Source organism: Ursus maritimus, unplaced genomic scaffold (assembly GCF_017311325.1).
Source record: "Ursus maritimus isolate PB19 unplaced genomic scaffold, ASM1731132v1 scaffold_35, whole genome shotgun sequence".
NCBI classification, from domain to species: Eukaryota; Metazoa; Chordata; class Mammalia; order Carnivora; family Ursidae; genus Ursus; species Ursus maritimus.
In genome coordinates this window covers 373260-393586 of record NW_024426119.1, presented here as the reverse complement: position 1 = coordinate 393586, position 20327 = coordinate 373260, and the positions used below count along the sequence as shown (strand labels likewise).

The 20327-nt window shown below is 39.0% G+C and overlaps 1 protein-coding gene across 4 annotated transcripts in view; it reads right to left on the bottom strand.

The window, feature by feature from the left end:
• SLC12A6 (solute carrier family 12 member 6) overlaps positions 1–20327 on the bottom strand; it is an 89921-nt gene that overhangs the window by 54487 nt on the left and 15107 nt on the right. Inside the window, exon 1 of one of the 4 annotated variants that reach the window (XM_008702294.2) lies at positions 17603–19302. The exons of the other annotated variants lie outside the window; for them this stretch is intronic. Within the exon in view, the coding sequence (XP_008700516.1) occupies positions 17603–17726 (124 nt within the window). The 5' untranslated portion in view covers positions 17727–19302. Of the gene's footprint in view, positions 1–17602; positions 19303–20327 lie in introns of those variants that run through there. 4 annotated transcript variants of the gene reach the window in all.

Below are 20327 nucleotides of genomic sequence, written 5' to 3'. Positions count from 1 at the left end.
AAAATTAATAATCAAGATTATTTTCTTCATAACATTTATCATAAGCCAAAGTTAAGAAAAGTGAATAGAGAGGCTATTTTGGGGGTGCCTGCGTGGCTCAGTTGTTAAGCGTCTGCCTTCGGCTCAGGGCATGATCCTGGAAACCTAGGATTGAGCCCCGCGTTGGGCTCCTCCGCTGGGACCCTGCTTCTTCCTCTCCCACTCCCCCTGCTTGTGTTCCCTCTCTCGCTGCTGGCTGTCTCTCTCTCTGTCAAATAAATAAATAAAATCTTAAAAAAAAAAGAGAGAGAGGCTATTTTGGTTTGGGTGGACAGTAAAGGCCTTTCTGAGGAGGTAACCTTTATGATGAGACTTGCATGTAAAGGAGGCAGACACGTGAGGATCTCGAAGAGGACTGATCAGGGAAGAGAAGTAGCCATGCAAAGGCCTTAAGATGGGAATAAGCTTGGCATGTTTAGGAAACATTAACGTGGCTAAAGCACAATGTGTAAGAAAGTGGCTTAAAAAAAAAAAAGTCCTCAAACTAGGTAGCAGATACATGCTGTGGTATTGCAGACCATGGTAACAAGTGTAAATTTTACTATAAAAGTGAGGTGACACAATTGGAAAGTTTTAAAAGCAGCAAGAGAGGTCTGATTAACTTTTTAGTTAATTGTTGAAGAATGCACTGTGGAGGGAGCAAGAGCAGAAACGGGGGAAGCAATTAGGAGTCTACTGCAGGAATCTTAGGAAGACATGGTAATGGCTGAAGCGAAGATGGTGAAATCCATGGTGGACAGAGTGATGATATCTTCCAGAGGAGAATTCTTGAGCTTGTCTTCAGAGGTCATGCCCATGTTACTCTAAATTTGTAGTTCTTTTCATTCACTTGTTCAATAAAATTTTTGAGTACCTTCTACATGTGAAATACTATTCTAATTACTAGAAATGAGGCAGCAAAATCCCTGCCATCAAAGAGCTTACGGGATCAAAGAGCAACATGTTAGTCAAGAGTGATGAGTTCTAAAACAACCCAAAAAGCAGAGTAAGAGAATGGAGAGGATTAGTGGGGGGGGGGGGTTGTGTGCTCGTTATACTGAGTCTAAAAAAGGTCTCTCAGATAATGCGGTATTTGACCAGAAACTTGAAGTGAAGCATCTAGCCATACAAATACCTGCAGGAAGAACATTCCAGGCAGAGGGAATGCTGAGTGCAGAGACCCTGAAGCAGATGCATGTTGGCATGTTCAATGAACAGCAAGGAGGCCAGGTTACCAAAGGGAATAGGGTAAAAGTGATAGGACACAGGAGAAGAGATGATGTGTGGGGCCTTGTAGTACACAGTGGGGCCCTGTGAGACAGTGAAGACTCTGAGTTTTACTTTGAGCGAGCTAGGAAGTCATTGAAAGGTTTTGATTTATGCTTTAACACGATCACTCTAGCTGTTGTCTGGAGAACAGACTGCAGGAGGCAAGTGAAGAAGTAGGACACAGAAGACTTTGCAATGGTCCAAGAAAAGGTAATGGTAGTTTGGATCAGGTCAGAAGTACCAGAGCTGCTGTGTAGTGCTCAGAGACTGTGTATGTTTTAAAGGAAGGATTCACAAGGTTAGCACACAGACTGACTGGAGATGGTGGGGGTGGGGTGGGGAAACGAGTCAAAGTTTTTTCCAAGAGCAATTAGACGTACAGGGTTGCCGTTTCCTGAGTTGTGGGAGTCTGGGAGAAGAGTGATGATGATGAATGGAGTGGGGAGAGGAGGCACACGTGACAACTGGGCAGCTGTCCTGGTGCAAATGCGAAGCACAGTGAAAAGGGAACACAGGATCTGGAAGCAGACAAAGCTCAGGTGAGTTCTTAGGAGAATACAAAAGTAATGTGGGTGAATCCTTGGACTGATATACACATTGACTTAAAATCATATAGTCATGTGATACTAATAGTTTAAGTAACTTGTCTTATTTTGAAATTTGATACCTTGATAGTTTGGATTAAATATGCATTAGCATATGATTTGGGACTTTTTGATAAAATAATTACAATAGTAATTGTCCAGGAGTGTCTGTATTACATTCCAGTACAAGTCTGTTAATGATTCCTATTCAAATAAACAATAACTTAATTCAATAAGTTTTAAATACACCTAAAGCTGTGTTGGATACTGTAAGAAATAAAAAAAAAATGAGAATAAGATACTTCCTGACATTAAGCAGCTAGTTGAAGAGTCAAATTCAACTTAAGAAACTAAAAAAGAATGGCAGTAATAATGGTATTTTACGTTTAATAACATTTTACAGTTTTAAAAGTATTTTCACATATTCATTTGATTCCCATGATAACTCTGTGATACAGGTAGGACACATATAAAGAAGTTAAAGCTAAGTTAGGTTCAATGGTTTGGCCAGGGAATACTGAGAGAAAATTTCAAAGATTGGCTTGATCCTGGATTCTGATTTTCTATTATATTATGCAAGTCATAAAATGTAGGTATGAGAATGAATATTAGTAATGTAGTCAACTCTTCATTGTCCAGGAAAATATATTAGGAAATTACAACAAGGTACTTATAAAATAAATTATAAATTAGCAAAATAATGTGTGGAACTAACTAACAGTGATCATTAAAAATGCCACTTATGGGGCGCCTGGATGGCTCAGTCGGTTAAGCATCAGCCTTTGGCTCAGGTCATGATCCCAGGGTATGGGGATCGAATCCTGCATTGGGTTCCTTGCTCAGCGGGGAGCCTGCTTCTCTCTCTGCCTGCTGCTCCCCCTGCTTGTGCTCTCTCTCTCTCAACAAATAAATAAATAAAATCTTAAAAAAAAAAATAACCACCACTTATCCCAGGAAGATGCACTGCCTCCCCTTCATCTCTTTAACAGGCTAAGAGCCTCTGCTTGGCAACAGTATCTAGCAAGATTAATAGTGTTTATATTATATCTATTTTTAGTTTATTCTCTATTTATAGAGTGGCAAGCAAGCTGGTATTTCATTTAGTGATAAAGTTCCTTTCAGTGATTCGATTCAAGTAAAAAAATATTAAACACAAAGATGATACATTAAAAATGAAAAGATTATAAAGGCAGTCTCTAAATGACTCAATTTAGGGAACACGTCCTGCTATCATCATACCAATTCTGCACAGCAACCCTGTGACGAAGAATTACTCCCATGTTCCAGAGGAAACTAGCTCAGAGAAAGCTGAAATGATTTGTCCAAGGTAGTAGAGCCCATAACCTGTGGTACGGCCTTTAGTGCTGTTAAGGGTCCAAAGAAAGAGAGCAACATGGATCGAGGCAGTATGAGCTTTAAGTAGAACTTTTAAAAACCTGAAAAATCATAGCAAACTCAAAATCACAGGAGCAGAACAAACACGGCACATGTCTAGGATGGCTGGCTTAGAAGGGTTGGGTCATATTAGCAAAAGTCCTGAGAGTCTAAAGCCGATGGAAAACAACTGAAATTCTATACATAGAAGTCTAAAAACGAAAGCAGTGTTTAGGCAAGGAAACAAGTGCAATATGCAAAATGAAGTGAATGCCAGAATTATTAGAGACAGGCAAGCACAATCATTATTAGACCACGCTAATGCATCCATGTGCTAACAATCACCTCTAACATGGTCTCTAGGATTATTATCATTAATCCAACCAATACTCTGAATGCCTACCATATGTCAGGTACTCGCTAGGCACTACAGATGCCAAAAGAGTTACCCTTTCTACACAAGAAGTTTGGAGAGGCGGTGCCTGGGTGGCTCAGTTGGTTAAGTGTCTGCCTTCAATTCCGGTCATGATCCCAGAGTTCTGGGATTGAATCCTGCATTGGGCTCCCTGCTCAGTGGGGAGTCTGCTTCTCCCTCTACTCCTCCTCCCTGCTCATGATCTCTCACTCTCTAATAAATAAATAAAATCTAAAAAAAAAAAAAAAGAAGTTTGGAGAGGAATTATACAATTATGAAACAATAATAATTGTTACAATATAGATACAAATATTGTGGGAATCAAAAAGGAAAGGAAACAAAATAAAGCAGTCAGGAATGGTGTCAAGGAAATAACAGAGCTAAATCTTGAAGGACGGACAGTTTATCAAAAAGCATAAGGGTGAGAGAAATGGAGAATGGGAGACCTTCTAAATAGAGGAATTAACAGTCAGGACATAGCTAGTGGAGAAGTTCTAGAGATATAATAGGAATTATTATACCTAAAAATATACCTTTATAGAATATCAGGTATATATTACAACCCATATAATATGTAATGTAATATTATGTATTAGTCTATACTAGCATACAAACAAATACACTGTACCTAATATATAACATACACTTAAATTGACAGGATCAAAGAATTTGTCATTGACAAAAAACTGTGGGTAAGACCAGTCAGCATAGTGTTTTCAACTTTAGATTCTTCCCCTTCCCTCATCCACGAAACCCAGTCAATTATGGCTTCTACACCCATCTCTTCTTTCCACTGCACTGCCATCGTTTGGGTTCATGTTCTTCCCAGCGTGGGCCATTGAAATAGCTCAGTTATTCCCCCCTTCACCAATTCTCCCATCTTCAAACAATCCTGTATTTTCCTTCATATTAATAATCCTAAAATTCTGCCTTTATTAGGTTGCTTCACTGCTTAACAAACATTTTCAAAGGTCTCCTAATGACAGTGCCAGGAGTCCCCAAACATTTTGTGAAGATATGACCATTCTCACTTACTTATATCCGGACATCACATGTGGGTACTGGTTCAAGTCCCTCTAAGGAAGAGAAAGGACTGTCTCTGTAGTTCTGCCTCCATTCCTACTGTGAATTCTCAGGCTGGGCATGGAGGTACTGGTGATAGCAGAGGCTAAGGGATTAAACACCTATAGTAGACACTGGTTTACTTGTTTGGATCCAAAAACCTCATCCTGTCTTTATAATCTAGCACTAGCTTACTTCTGTCTAACCTTATCATTTGCTGGGGCTTGAACTCATGACCCTGAGATCAAGACCTGAGATCAAGGGTTGGACGCTTAACCAACTGAGCCACCCAGGCATGCCACAGACCCATGTATCTTTGATTACACCAATTTCTCATTGAAAATTTCCTTTTTTTTCTTTTCTACTTATCTGAGTTCTACGTCCTTCAAAAGGGCCAACACAAGTGCTTCTTTGCTTAGGTCCACCCTGAGGTTTAATTTTCTATCAGCTTTAACCTTCCTCTGAATCGTTGGGCATATACTGCCTTGTATTATCTTTTCATTAATCAACCTATTAATTCAAAGAATATTTACTAAGCACCTGTATGTGTCAATACGATATGCTAGGCACTTGGGATACACTAAGATCAGAGCACAGTACCTACCCTTGGGGATTTATAGCACACATGGGTAAAACAATTACATCACGGTGACTGAAGCACTATATAGTAGAGGTAGAGACAAAGAGATATAGGATTGTATAAAATACATTACATTCCCCGAAGAATGTAATGGAGAAGCCATCAAGGAAGAGGTGAAGTCTGAACTCAGTCTTTAGGAGACTGTTAAACTGGAATGTTCTAGATCATGAAGGCACATGCTAAGCAGAACAGACTTTATTCTGCAGGCAATGGAGAGACAATACAGCGTTTTAAATGGGAGAGTAAACGGATGAGATTTATATTTGAGAAAACTTCCTCTGGTAGCTACTATAAGGATAGCTTTAGGAGGCTAGACAAGAAGGAACAATGAACTACACTGAACTAACGTAGTAGCAGTGAGGATGGGGAGAAGGGGACAGATTTGAGAAATATTCAGGAGACTAAAGGGTCAACAACTGGTGAAAGAGAGGGAAAAGGGAGGAAAGAAAGGGATGGGGGGAAGTGGAGAGAGACTGAATGTTTTAATACATGGAGGGCAAAGAGCCAATATAAAAAACACAGGAGAGGGAGGGCAAGAAAAGCTCTAGAGCACAGGTGTACAGATGAGTATTACATAAGAAGGAAGACGGTAAAGGATACGTGTCAATATGGATGTTGGGAAAAGGCGTTTTGAAATTACAGTTTACTGAGAGAAGCAGAAGTTCAGTCATGTGCTGAGTATAAGAGAATGGAGGATTGGGAGCTTAACAAACATTTTAAATTTTGTGAAGAACTTAAGAGAAAGGAGGCTAACTAGGATTACTTAGAAGAATTTCTGAATAGTGTTAACAGTACAGTTGAAGTTGGAAATGAATTTTGGTGGCACAAATTTTCATAGCTGTGAGATAACCACCCATGTGTCCCTACCCCAGCAACACAGCTGCCAAGATTAAGAATGAGAGGAAAAAGTAAAGGCAAAAAAAATTTTTTTAAAAGAAAAGAGAATGAGAGGAGGCCCAGTAAAAGTCAATCCAGGGGTAGGGGAGTGGGTGGGCAGGGTCAAGGTCTTATGTGCCATTTTAAGTGCTTTGAGGGCAAACTTCGTTTTTTGTGTTGCTGTGACAATTATAGCTTTTTGTAACACAGCAGTTATCTTGTACAGGCTATAAAACACTCAATATATGCTTGTTAATTGACTGGTGATAAACTGATTTCAAAGAAAAATATCCAGAGATAGAAATTCAGGACTAGTTTCAACAAAAAGTTAATAATGGAAAGTGTAAACACAGAAGGAAACAAAGAAAAAATCATTGAAAGAACTGACTGTAATGCTGTCATGCCAATTTCCCCCAACAAAACTAGACACTAAAAGGGTAAGAAAGGTAATAAAGGTGGGAAGTAGTAAAAATACAGAGTCAATGGAAGCAGAGAACACTACACACAAATCCTGAAAAAATTTATGAGAATTCATTTAGCAATCTTCCTTCTGATCCATCAGACTTGGTTTGCAGAAGCGGTGGCAAGACAACAGCAGCCAGCAGGGAAGTAGCTGAAGCTTGAGTAGACCAAGAACCAGCACCAGTCATGTCTTATCTAGGCCACTCAATCCTGACCCTGCAGCAGGGGCCCACTGTAGTGCAGGGAGGGGGACAGCCTGATGCTGGCAGAGGTGAAAGGATGGCACTGGGGGACAATGCGCTCTAGACAGAAGAAGTGGAAGAAGACACTAGGTCATACAGGCAGATCTGCCACCAATGCTGGCTGCTCATCGAAAATACCCTTCACATTCTGCACATGCCAAGCATAAGCATTAGATTAAGAGAGACCCTCGAGGAAACCAGCGCTGTCTAGTAGAGTGTGCCAAGCAAGAGAAATGTTCTTAGAAGGCCACTTTTTTTGGGGGGGGCTTCAGATTTGCATAAAGAAAATGACATAAATTATTCTTCTTAACTCATTTGAATAACTCAGTTGTGTTGAAACTCTTCATATAGGAGTAAATCCACCAGAAGTCGAAGAATTCATCTATGAAGAGAGTTGTGATTTTAACACACAATCAGTAAGATTTGGGAAACAGCAAGCATAATAGCAGAAAGCAGATTTGGAAAAAGCCCACAGTATGATATAAAGATGGTTTCTTGGGCCAAATCCAAGTAGAAGAGGGCAGAACTTACATAGTTAATAAAACAGAAAACTCTCACCAAGAAGTCATCCTTACTTAGATTTGGGGATTATTGCAAACATTCAGGATGACTGTTGACACCTTATGTCCTTCTTTGGCATTGTGGATGACCCAAACTATTTTTCATGAACTGTAGAAAAATATATTTCATGCTTCCTTCACTTTATATATTTTTATATTTCCCTCTCTCCCTTCCTTCCAAGAGTTGGACGCTCAACTGACTGAGCCACCCAGGTGCTCCTCAAGTTTCCTTCACTTTAAAAGATGGTTCTGGAAGAAGAGACATCAACATCATATAGACTACCTCCTTAAGAAGGAGGGTAGGAAATTGACCTGAATACCCGAATTCTAAGGAGATAAGAACTAAGGAGCTAAAGCTTTGTATTATGTGGACTAAGAGCATACAATAAACATTTCTGGTATTTTAAGAGCCTATGTTGATTTCATGTCATGGTCAAAACTGCTTAAATTAAATATTTTCTAAAGTTTCAAACATAAAGAGAAGTTAAAATGGAAACAATTGCTATAAAGGTTGTACACTGAAATTTAAAAAAAACATTGTTAGTATGTGACTGTACACATGCACACAAACAGGTTTTTATTAATAAATGTGTCACAATCTTCCATGATTTAAAAAATACAGTTATTTATTTATTTATTGGACAGAGAGAGACACAGTGAGAGAGGGAACACCAGCAGGGGGAGTGGGAGAGGGAGAAGCAGGCTCCCTGCTGACCAGGGAGCCCGATGCAGGGCTCAATCCCAGGACCCTGGGATCACGCCCCGAGCTAAAGGCAGACGCTTAACGACTGAGCCACCCAGGTGCCCCAGTATATAACCTTTTGAGACTGGCTTCTTTCACTGAGCATAAGGCCTTGGAGATTTATACAAGTTTGGCATGTATTGGTACTTAGTCCCTTTATTTAAAAACTTTTATTGAGATATGATTTACATATCATATAATTCACCCATTAAGCGTTCAATTCAATGTTTAATGTACCTGCATTGTTGTGCAACTGTCACCACAATCTAATCTCACATTTTGGTCCCCATACCCATGAGCAGTCAATCTTCATCTCACTCCCCCACCTTACCCAGTCCAAAGCAACAACTAATCTACTTTCCGTTTCCTAAATTTGCCTATTCTGGACATCTCATATAAATGGAATTATATAATATGTGGTCTTTTGTGACTGGCTCTTTCACTTCACATAATGTTTTCAAGGTTCATCCGTACTGTAGGACGTTATCAGTATTTCATCTGATTTTTTTAATTTATTTTTTTATTATGTTCAGTTAGCCACTGTATAGTAGTACATCATTCGTTTTTGATGTAGTGTTCAATGATTCATTAGAGCACTGAGTGTTATACATAACTTCATCTGATTTTTATTGCCAAATAATATTCCATTATGTGGATACACCACATTTCATTTATGTATTCATCAATTAGTGGACATTTGGGTTCTTTCTATTCCTCTTTTTGGCTATTGTGAATAATGCTGCTATGAACATTCCAAGTTTTTGTGTGCACATATATTCTCATTTCTTTTGAGTACAGATCTAGGAACAGAATCACTGGGCCATATGGTAACTCTATTTCTAACTTTTTGAAGAACTGCCCATCTATTTTCCCAAGTGGTTACACCATTTAATGTTCCCACCGTGAGGATATGAGAGCTTCAATCTTCCCACACCCTTGTCAACACTTGTTATTGCCCGTGCTTTTACCAGAGCCACCCTCACGGATGTGAAGTGGTCTCCTTGTGGTTGCGATGACTAATGATGCTGAACAGCTTTGTCGGCGCTTACTGGCACTTTTTTCTCTCCTCATCTCCATTCGGAAAGCTTTTGCCTCTTTTTCCTCCCATAATTCTGAGGTTTTGCTTTGACTCATTGAGTACTTCTGCATCATCATTACCATTGAATTGTTCCCTGAAGTACGTCCCGTTGGTTAGCACTCACACAACATATTCCCAGGAGAGTCTGTCATTGTCTACTATTTCTACTTCTTTTCCCCTGTGATCTCTCTTCCACCCCATTTATTTGGTGAAAAACATTTCTCAAATATTCTCAGAATACTTAAGGGGTTAAGTGGTAACACATTCTCTAATTTTTTGCATTTATGTAACATGCATCCCCCTTGTACTGGAAATATCTTCACTAGAAATAAAGATTTGGGATAACAGTTTTTTTCCTCTTGGTAATCTGTGGATACTCTTCCACTGTCTCCTAATTTCCAGTGCTATGGATTAGAAGTATGATGCCAGTCTGACACTTGATAGATACAGCATGTTTTATCTGGAAGCCTCCAAGATGAATCTTTACAGTTCAAAAAATTTACCAGAATAACCCTAGGTTTGAGTTTTTCATCACCGATCCTCCCTGGAACTTCTTTCTGCACGTTGAAGGCTTTTAGCTCAGGACATTTTTTCTATTTGTTTAATTATTGCTTCTCCATTTGTTTCTTTTTCTGGAACTTAATTAGCCAGGTTGGGTGCCCTGAATCTACCCTCCCAGTCTCTTATCTTTTTTTCAATCTCTTTGTAATTTTGGCTCTGTGCTTTGAAATATTTCTTCCACTAGATCTGCCAGGCCAATAAATGACCACATTCACTCATTCCTTTATTCAGTAACTATGCACTGCATGCTTACTATATGCCAAGACAGTGTTCCAGGCATTGGGTGTTCACAACAGATCAGCAGTGTGTACCGGAGAAAAAGGTCCTGCCCTTACAGTGCTCACATTTTAGTGGAGATGGTATATTTAAAAAAAAAAAGTGTTTACACATGGATTAAGAGCAGATAGTAGTATTTAGCTGGGAAAGCTTATTTTTGCTCTATAAAGTCTTTTTTTGTACTTCACTTAAAATTCCTTAAATACTCCTATTATTTATTATTTTCATATTCAAGTTACGGTCTCCTTCAGCACTGCTATTTAGCTAGTCTACCACATTGTTTATTCTAAGTGATGTTTCTCTTTCTGGTTGCCTGGCTTCCCTACATGGGTTCTTTTCCTTTATTATCTCAGAGGGGGCTTAGGTTTTGTTGTCAAAAGGACCACAAAAGTGAGAGGTAGCAGTCTCCAGAGAATGGACAGACGAAGCAGGCGCAACGCCCGTAGGCGGGCGGTCCAGCGGGCAAGCTGGCCGCCTTGTGGAGGCCCACGAGGAAGCCTCCCGGCACTGGGGTCCCCTTACATCTCCCAGCCTCAGAGACAAAGAGGTATCAGCCCCCTGGCTCTTTCCCTGTCTTCTCTCCTCCAAGAGTCCACGGATCTCTACCAAGCCAAGCTCTTTCCGGGATCTGCCACTGTTATCCTCCTGCCGAGGCTCCTGTCCAGCCCCTGAGGAACAAGTCCTGTGCCATCTCTCCCTGACAGATCTCCCACAGAGCCCAGGCCTCACTTGCACCTAACTGTTCACTGGATCCAGGGGCCATTTGGCTCAAATAAGGCAGATACAGGCTGGAATCAGGAACAGAGGGATAGTGAGATTTCACCTTCCCAGAACCTGCTCTGAAAAGTAAGTTCTGTTTACAGACTAATACTAAAAACATCCAAATCCTGGCAAACAGGTCAAAAATTTAAAAAGCCTCTGTGAAGTCCAAATATCTGTGGCTTTTGTGAGTTTGAAATTTTCCATAATAAAATAGAAATAATTTTCAAAAAATATTAAAACACTATCCCTAGCCCTCATGTAATTAACAATATGGTTGAAGAGATACGAATACAATTACAAAGCCATTGCAAGTTCAGGCCGTACTGCAAAGTATATGTGCTGATGGATATGGACTGATGCAATAATCAAAGTGGGGGAAGAGCATCAGGCAAGTCACCTTGGTCTTGAGATGACGTGAGTGTGTACAATTTTTTGTGGTACACAGGAAGTAGGCAGAAGAGAAAAGAGTTCAGACGAAAAATATATGAACAAAGGCAATGTGATGGGCGGGGGGAGATACAGACAGTTTTTGAAAAGGACTCTTACTATAGGCTCACCATTCTTAATACAACCATTGAAATCTCCTGTCACCAAAAGGCTAGATGTTGCAGTGGAAGGAACCCAAAGGAAAGGAAAGGAAACCTAATTCACTATGTGAAGGTATGGAATGGATCAAAATCATTTATACTATTTACGCAACCATATTCAATCTTTACCATGTCATTGTTCTACCTACATTAGTATTTCTCTAATCAGACTTGTGTTTTTACCTACCTTCACTCTAAGAATAAGATCCATAAAAAGAAACACAATTTTTTCTAATACTTTAAAATAAACACCTCTTACGTTCAGTAGTATATATATTCTTAAAAGTTATATTAAGATTCTTTCACTTGCTCCAGATGCCCATCACTAACACTTAGTCTTTAACGAAGCCTCTATTCCTATCTCACTGTAGGTATACATCTCCCTAGAAATTTCAGGAGCAGAGGGCTAGTGGAGGATTGCCAGAGTAAACCAGGTTCATTGCTTGTTCAGACTTCTCAATTTTCAGCATCATCTGAAAGAGTATTCTACATGTGGAAATATTCAACACCAAATTTTAAAAAATCCAACACATGAAAAAGTAGAAGCAACTAACTTTCAACTAATTTTGAGAAATACACAGAGACAAATAGAATCTAAGGAGAATTAGTAACTACTGAGACAACAGAGCAATAAATAATTATGTGACTGTTTAAAGTAGAGGGACAGTGTGGTGTGGTGAAAAGAAAAAAAGCTTTCGAATCATAGAGACCCTCGTCTGAGTTCCATGTCTATCACTTAAACAGCCTGTCTAATTTCTGGGCACCTAACTTTCATCATCTCTACAATGGGGCTAATGGTTGCCTGTCCTGGTTGTTGTGAGAATTAAATAAGCCAATATTTGTAACACGCCTGGCACACTCTAGGTACTCAACAATTACGACTATAACGCTGATGATATTTTGTAATGCAAAGTCATTTCCTCTTTCAACCTGGCAAAACCAAGACACACTAAACTCTTTAAAGTTTATCAGCTTACAATCTATTTTGTAACCTATGCCAAATGTCTAAATTCAGTCTGAAATATGAAACCATTTTACCATATGCTACAACTACACTTAATATTTTTATAATCCTAAACTAAACATTGCTTTGAGTATAGAATATAAGAATATTAAACAGGACGCATGTATATATATTTTGGAGAAATTTTATCTTTATAGCATTAAATGAGTTCCAATCTGGTATTTTTTCCCCTATGGGGCAAAAGTAGTAGATGGTACACAGAGGGCTGGACACCAAGCAAGGAAAACTGGGGAAAGATTAAAAAAAAAAAAAAAAGATTCTAAAGAGTACTGAAATTCAGGGAGGTGTTCTTCCTGACAATGATGGACTATCAGGGGCTGGGAAGGGAGGCAGAAAAACGTGTCTCACTGAGTCATATTTCAGGAAAACCGTTGACCCTCGTATTTTAAAACAGCAGACCTGAAGTTTTGTTAGCTGGGTTGGTGAAAACCCCACTGAATAGTTAAAAGGGCACACATACAAAAAGCTTTAACATCTTTACTACAGAAAATATATTTTTTTAATTTTTATATTTTTAATTTTTAATTTTAAGTAGACTCCACACCCACCATGTGGCTGGAACTCACAACCCTGAGATCACGAGTCGCGTGGTCTACCGGCTGAGCCAGCCAAGCACTCTCTGAAAAGTTTTTTTTTTTAATCAATACAAAGAAACTCTGATGATCTACTTCAACCTATTTCAATGTTAGTCAGTAAGAGAAAGTAGTCATATCACCTTCTTTAGAATATAAGCTTTCATGGGTAACAAGCAGAACTAATAGCAGTCTAACAGCTTGTGGGTTCTTAACAAAATTTAAACTCTAACACAAAATCTCTCTCCTAGTATGCTCTCATGCCATTTGGATTACTTGACAGTTAATGTCTAGAGATGCCATTCAATACCAATACAGGTTCCTTTCTTTTCTATTACAGGTCTGTTTCTGAAAATTTCCTTAGACTCCCATTTCCAAGAAAGGGGAACCTTCCAATCTGCTATCTGTACCAAGTGAAGGTAAACCCAGCAGCTGAAATCTGCCTAATCCATAGACACTGTAAGAACATCTGAGGAATTAGGGAGAAGATTGGGAATAATTATTTTAGAGAAATACTTTAACAAACTCAGTAAATATTTAAATAAATGAAAGAATGAAACATTTATACCTGATTGAGTAAATGCAATAAACAGTAACATTCAGTTGCACTGTTCCTACAAAAACCATCACAGATTTGGTAACACTCACACCAAATCCTGTGGACACATGAACATCAAGATATAAAGTTAACTTACTCTTTAAAAAACTATGATTTGGCATCATGGTGTGATGGGAAGCACATAAAATTTAGAAGTCTGAACACTGGCTCCACTACTACTCACCATGTAGCCCAAGGCAAGTACTTACCACAGCCTTGGTTTATCTCTAGAAAGGCATTAACACCCACTATTCCGCAGAGTGAGGAGAAGATGAAATTGATAACCCTTCATTAAGTAGTCTCATTTCTTTCTTTTTTTAAAAGATTTTATTTATTTATTCAACAGAGATAGAGACAGCCAGCGAGAGAGGGAACACAAGCAGGGGGAGTGGGAGAGGAAGAAGCAGGCTCATAGCAGAGGAGCCTGATGTGGGGCTCGATCCCATAACGCCGGGATCACGCCCTGAGCCGAAGGCAGACGCTTAACCGCTGTGCCACCCAGGTGCCCCAAGTAGTCTCATTTCTTAGCACTCTTCACCACATGTCCAATGTGCTAACTACCTTAAACTTTTATTTCCCACATATGCTGTACCTTCTTCTCATACCTTCTATTGTTTTACTATTACTTGTAATCTTTCCCAGACACTCCTTCAAGAATCAGTTGTATCCCAATCTCTGAGATACCTGTCTAGGGTCCCCTCTAGGCAATATTATTATTCTCTCCATCACCTGTTACCCAAAGCTGTTTCTTTTTGTTCTTATTAAACCACTAATCACAGTAAGTAAAAGGTAGCTCTTATTTTTTAATGCTGTTGTGCTTTATATTCATTTTCCAATGTAATTCACAACCACCATGTAAAGTAGGTACTGTTACTCCTCTTATCAAAGAGTAAAATAAGGTTAGAGAAGTTAAATAACTTGCCCAAAGTCACTCAAGTAATAATTAATACAAATTATCACTACTCTTAATTAGTAATAATTAGTAGGACTGGGATTCAAAGCCAGGTCCCTGGCTCCAAAGCCATTCTGCTGCCTTTGGTGGGGAACTTACACTTTCTGTGCCTTTGTAGCCTTAAGAAAAAAGTACAACACCTGGCATGGTATTTGCAAAAAGGCAGAGAAAAGGTCTATTCACTGAATAGCCTCTTATGTGCAATTCAGCTGGATTTGGGTACACACAAATGATCTGACAAGGTCTCTATCCTCAAGGACCTATAGTTAGTCGGCTGGGGGAAGAGAGACAACTGTAACAGATGATTACAATACAGATGTGTTTCATAGGATTTCTATGGACAGGCTGCTGGAAAAACATAGGATGGGGCACCTAAACTGGACAGGAAAACAGGAAAACAGCCAAGAAAGATGTTAGGAGGGGCGCCTGGGTGGCTCAGTTGCTTTAGCATCTGCCTTTGGCTCAGGTTATGATCCCAGGGTCCTGGGATGGAGCCTGGCATCAATCTTCCTGCTCAGTGGGGAGTCTGCTTCTCCCTCTGCCCCCTCCCCCTGCTTGTGTGAGCGCTCGCTCTCTCTCTCTCAAATAAAGTAAAAAAAAAAAAAAAAGATGTTAGGAAGTCTGAGTTTCTGCTTTTCCCTTCAAAACTAATTAAGCAGGGTTCTACTAGATTGTCATTCTAGTAGCTAGCATGGCAGGGATTAACGTACTTCTTAAAATTAGTTTAGATTATGTCTATATTCAATTTCTATTTTATCTCAAATTACCTGTCTAGTTCAAATCTCACCTTTAAAAAAACACATTTTAAAGAAGGATTTGCTTTCTAAATATGTTCCATTTATATGACAGTATGTATTTTTCTCTCCTCACAGATACAGACAGAAAAACATGGAAAAAGGCGACTGTTTACAAAACTGGCTAGTGTTAGAAGTGCTTGCCACAAAACCACAATCAATTTAGATTTTTAACTCAGAAGAATAGGGGCCTAAAACTTATTACGTTTTAAGCAACTGCTCCCAAAACACCATCTATCCTCAAAAATGTCATAATCCTAAAAAACAAACAAAACAAAAAAAACTTTTAATTAAGTTTCCCCATATGTTTCCCTCCTTTCCCTCTAAGTTAACCCTACAATAAAGAAAATACAATTTAGATAATATATTCCCATCAGTTGTTTACTTACCAAATAGTTCATTCAAGAGGGCACTTTCGGGCTGTCATGGAAAACGCCAAAATAAAAAACCTTATTAAATTCAAGTTAGATTATATCTGTCACTTCTTCTTTGCCCAAAGCAATAACTATGGAAGAACATAAATTAAGCCTAGCATGTCACTTATTACAAAGTTGGCTACTATCAAAGAATTTTTAGAGCTTTTCTAGGTAGTTGCTAATAGGTTAAATGACATCAACCCTGTTGTAATTTGAGTAAAGCAGATTTCATCAAACATGATGGGACCAGTAAAGATGAAATAATAAAACAGAGTAGAGGTGGTAAAGAAAGGAATAAAAACCAATGAGAAGTGAAATAAGGTACAGATAGACTTCACTTGTTTGCATTTTGTGAAATTAAGACAATAGCAAAGCCAAAAGCCTAAAGGGATTAAAATCTAAGGGCAAGGGGGGCGCTTGGGTGGCTCGTTAAGCGTCTGCCTTTGGCTCAGGGCGTGATCCCAGAGTTCTGGGATGGAGCCCCGCATCGGACTCCCTGCTCTCTGCTGGGGGCCTGCTTCTTCCTCTCCCACTCCCCCTGCTTGTGTTCCCTCTCTCGTGGCAGTGTCTCTCTCTCTCTGTCAAATAAATAAATAAAATCTTTTTAAAAAATTAAATAAATAAAATCTAAGGGCAGCAAACATAAGCAACCAAGAAAATACTAACTTCAAACACACACGATCAGGAAAAGAAAACCTTAACTTCTTTGAGCTAAAGTTGTGGAGAACCAGGTTCAAGTTCAAAGTAGGCTAACTACTTCAACTTATCACCCTTGACTATTCAGCAAAATGAAAATAACCTGGCAGACAAAGATTTTCCATAAAATTCTATCTTCCCCTGGTAAATTCTTTCACTAGAAGGAAAAAATAAAAGGAATTTTGTAGTCCTTGTCTGTAAGTTAACAGATTCTTAAAAATTCATAAAGACATAGTTTACAGAAAGGAATTATGTGTTACTTGCTATAAAGAAAAGTTAGATTCATGGAATTAAAAGGAATTTTGAGGTTATTCTTTTAGCCTTTATTCACATACTTGAGAAGTTTTTCAACAATTTATGAAATTTATAGACTTAAAAAACAAAAGGCTTCAAACTACATCTATATTTAACAATATTAACTAACATTTTAATTGCATGTTTAAAAATTCAAAACCACAATTCCCCCAGCAAGTGTAACTGTTACCATTTAGAGAAAATAATAGGGATAATCACATTCACCAAACTTACTAAACCTGATGCTATGCTAGTCACCATAATGATCTATTGTACTTCTTTCCTTAAAGAGTTCTTAGACCATTCGCTACTGAATTAATTTTTAACTGGTAAACTGAGGCAAAATACTGAATAACCTGAGAAGTCACAAGTGCAGAGTCCGCTGTACAAAACTACTGAACCACACTCTTCCCCTTAATGTACTTTTCCAGATATAAACTGTCCGAGCAAAAGGTGCAATTTAAATTCCGCGTAAATTGACTTTTACTGTGCCTTTCTTTTTGCTTGAAAACTCTTTTCATGCATTGCCACTGATTCAATTTCACCTGCAGGTAATGAACACAGAACTCATTGTGGGGAAAACAAACCAGAATGTGAAAAGAGAGAAGTTATCAGATATACAAGGGAGGGAAACAGTTGACTAACCACAATACTTCCCATCCTTCAGGAGGTATTTTTAATATTTTAGTTAGCATTTCTTTGACAAAAGACCCCATAGGTTCCAAAAACTCCTAAATTGAGGACTCACCTGGTTCATCCGAATGCTGAATCAGGGCTTTGATTTCTGCCAAGCTGGGCTCTCCCAGTTTGGAGAGCGAAGCTGCTGCCCCCTCCTTCGGGTCCTCTACCTTTGTCACCGTGAAGTGTGGCATTGTTCGAGTTAGGAATCCTTTGCTCTCGCCGTTTTTAAACTTCCTCCCAGTCTACTTTCCCTGCCTACGTCTCCCTTGCTGTGCCCCTTTCAGGCTCAAATCACTGCCTGCGGGAGACCGAGGCTGGGAATAGGGAAGTACTTTCTGCTCACGTGACCTGCAGCCCCGAGGGAGTGGACGCGGGCAGACACGCCTTCCACTGTGTTTACGATTCACTCCCAAGGATTAAGCACTCCACCCCTTGCTTACGGTCCTTAAGCTCAAGAATCCCAAGGAACTGTTTAGGCAGCTTTCCCGGACCTGCCAAAAGCTGAGAGTGGGCAGAATTCATGAACTACCGCCCACTGTGTACTCACCCACTCATTTCCTTCACTTAAGTTATTTCCAACCCTATGTGCACGTCACGATCTCAACCTCTGCCCTCATATTTCACACGAGAAGGATTAGGGAACAGTTAATTGTACAAACTTTCCTTTTAAAGAGAAACTGGTACTATATCAATTTAGAAAATGAAACAAATTGTATGTAAGCTTCTGTTGTTGCTTTATTTTAAAGCACATGAAAAACAGTAATTTCTTACTGTTCAAATGAGAACACCAATTCCTCAAGTATTCAATGAATGTCTCCATATTTTATACAAGGCATAGTTCTAGACACTAGTGTATACCACGACATCCAAGAAGAGACATTAATATTCCCAAAAGTCCAAGTTTGTTTTAAAAAAGCAAAATATTTTTAAAGAGTTCAGGCTTTTTTTTTTTAATTGTACGGAGAGCTTAAACATTGTGTTTTAAAGAAAGAAAATTCAAGAAAATCCCTTTAAGAAGTGTATAGTTCCTTCAACACATGTAACATATTTAATTCTTGGTGTGTTTTATCAGATAACTGTACCAAGTGCTCAGCTGATAACTTTAACTATAGAGTTGGAAGCCCTATCTCTGAACTTAGATAAGGGAGTTCAGTAAATTGAGCCCTGTGTTAACTTCCATGTTGATGATGTAATATAAGGGCTTTGTTGCTGGTAACACCTGACATCTAAGACTGCACTAAATTTAACAGAGAAGGAATGATGGTTTATAATCCTCATTTATTAAAAAATAAAATAAATCCTCATTTATTCCTATACTATTTTTAAAAGAAAAGAAAGCCAATAGTTGTTGAAGACCTACTTTGTACTCTGCATTACACTAGAAACTTTTCATTATCTCATTTAATCAGCACAGAAACATTAGGCTAAGGAACTTGCTCAAAGTCACAGAGTTTATAAACAGCGAAGCCCAACCTAAAAACGTGTGGTACCCTTGCTAGTAGGTGGCAGAGAAGTTTCATAGAAAACTCATATATGCCCCCAACTTGTATTTCATGGGTTCCTGTATAGCACTGATTTGTAATCTTGGCTGCACACTGGAATCAACTGGGGAGATTTTAAAACTACTGATGTTTGGGTCCTGTCCCAGGTATTCTGATTGAATTGCTCTGGAGTAGTAAGACTTTTAAAAGCTCCCCTGCTTCACAGATGGTTCTAACAAGCAGCCGAAGTTGCAAATTACTAAGATATAGGAAAGAGAAAAGGTTATCACCTAAGAAGTCTTTGTAACTATTTTTTTAAAAGATTTTATTTATGGGGCGCCTGGGTGGCACAGCGGTTAAGCGTCTGCCTTCGGCTCAGGGTGTGATCCCGGTGTTATGGGATCGAGCCCCACATCAGGCTCTTCCGCTACGAGCCTGCTTCTTCCTCTCCCACTCCCCCTGCTTGTGTTCCCTCTCTCGCTGGCTGTCTCTATCTCTGTCGAATAAATAAATAAATAAAATCTTTTTTTTTTTTTAAAGATTTTATTTATTTATTTGACATAGAGAGACAGCCAGCGAGAGAGGGAACACAAGCAGGGGGAGTGGGAGAGGAAGAAGCAGGCTCACAGCAGAGGAGCCTGATGTGGGGCTCGATCCCATAACACTGGGATCACGCCCTGAGCCGAAGGCAGACGCTTAACCGCTGTGCCACCCAGGCGCCCCAGTCTTTGTAACTATTTATACCTTTGAAAGAAACTAAGTCAGGAGTAGTGTGCCCTTAGTGATTTTTTTCCATACTTAACAACTCAGGTAGCTACCCTACTAATTTATTCAAAGGAACTTAACTACCAAATTGTCAAATATTTCAACATCATATTCTGGGTTCCAAATTCTTTAATACTTGAGTGCCACTGGATATTTCCAGTAGGATCTTGCCTTTCATATTTATTTAATAAAGAGACCTGAACTATAGCTAATCGTCTACAGTTGATGGACCCGAACAATGACTTACATTATAAATCTGTACAGCTTGTGAATATAAGCTTATGTACAAACGTTATCCTGTCACTTCTCCCCTTTAAGAAAATTCCCAAACTACAGATCTAGGAAGGTAACACATTCCTGTTAATCTGTGGCAGGAGTATTTATTTACCAACTTGATGCTTTGATACCACAGTGCTCAGCAATTTTAAAATAGTTCTCTTCTAGAGTAGACTGTAGATAAAAGTGCAGGAGCATAAAAAATTGAAGGCAAAGTTAAAGTAATACAGAAAAAGTCTGAGGGAGGACTGGTAAAGCTGAGGTGAGCGC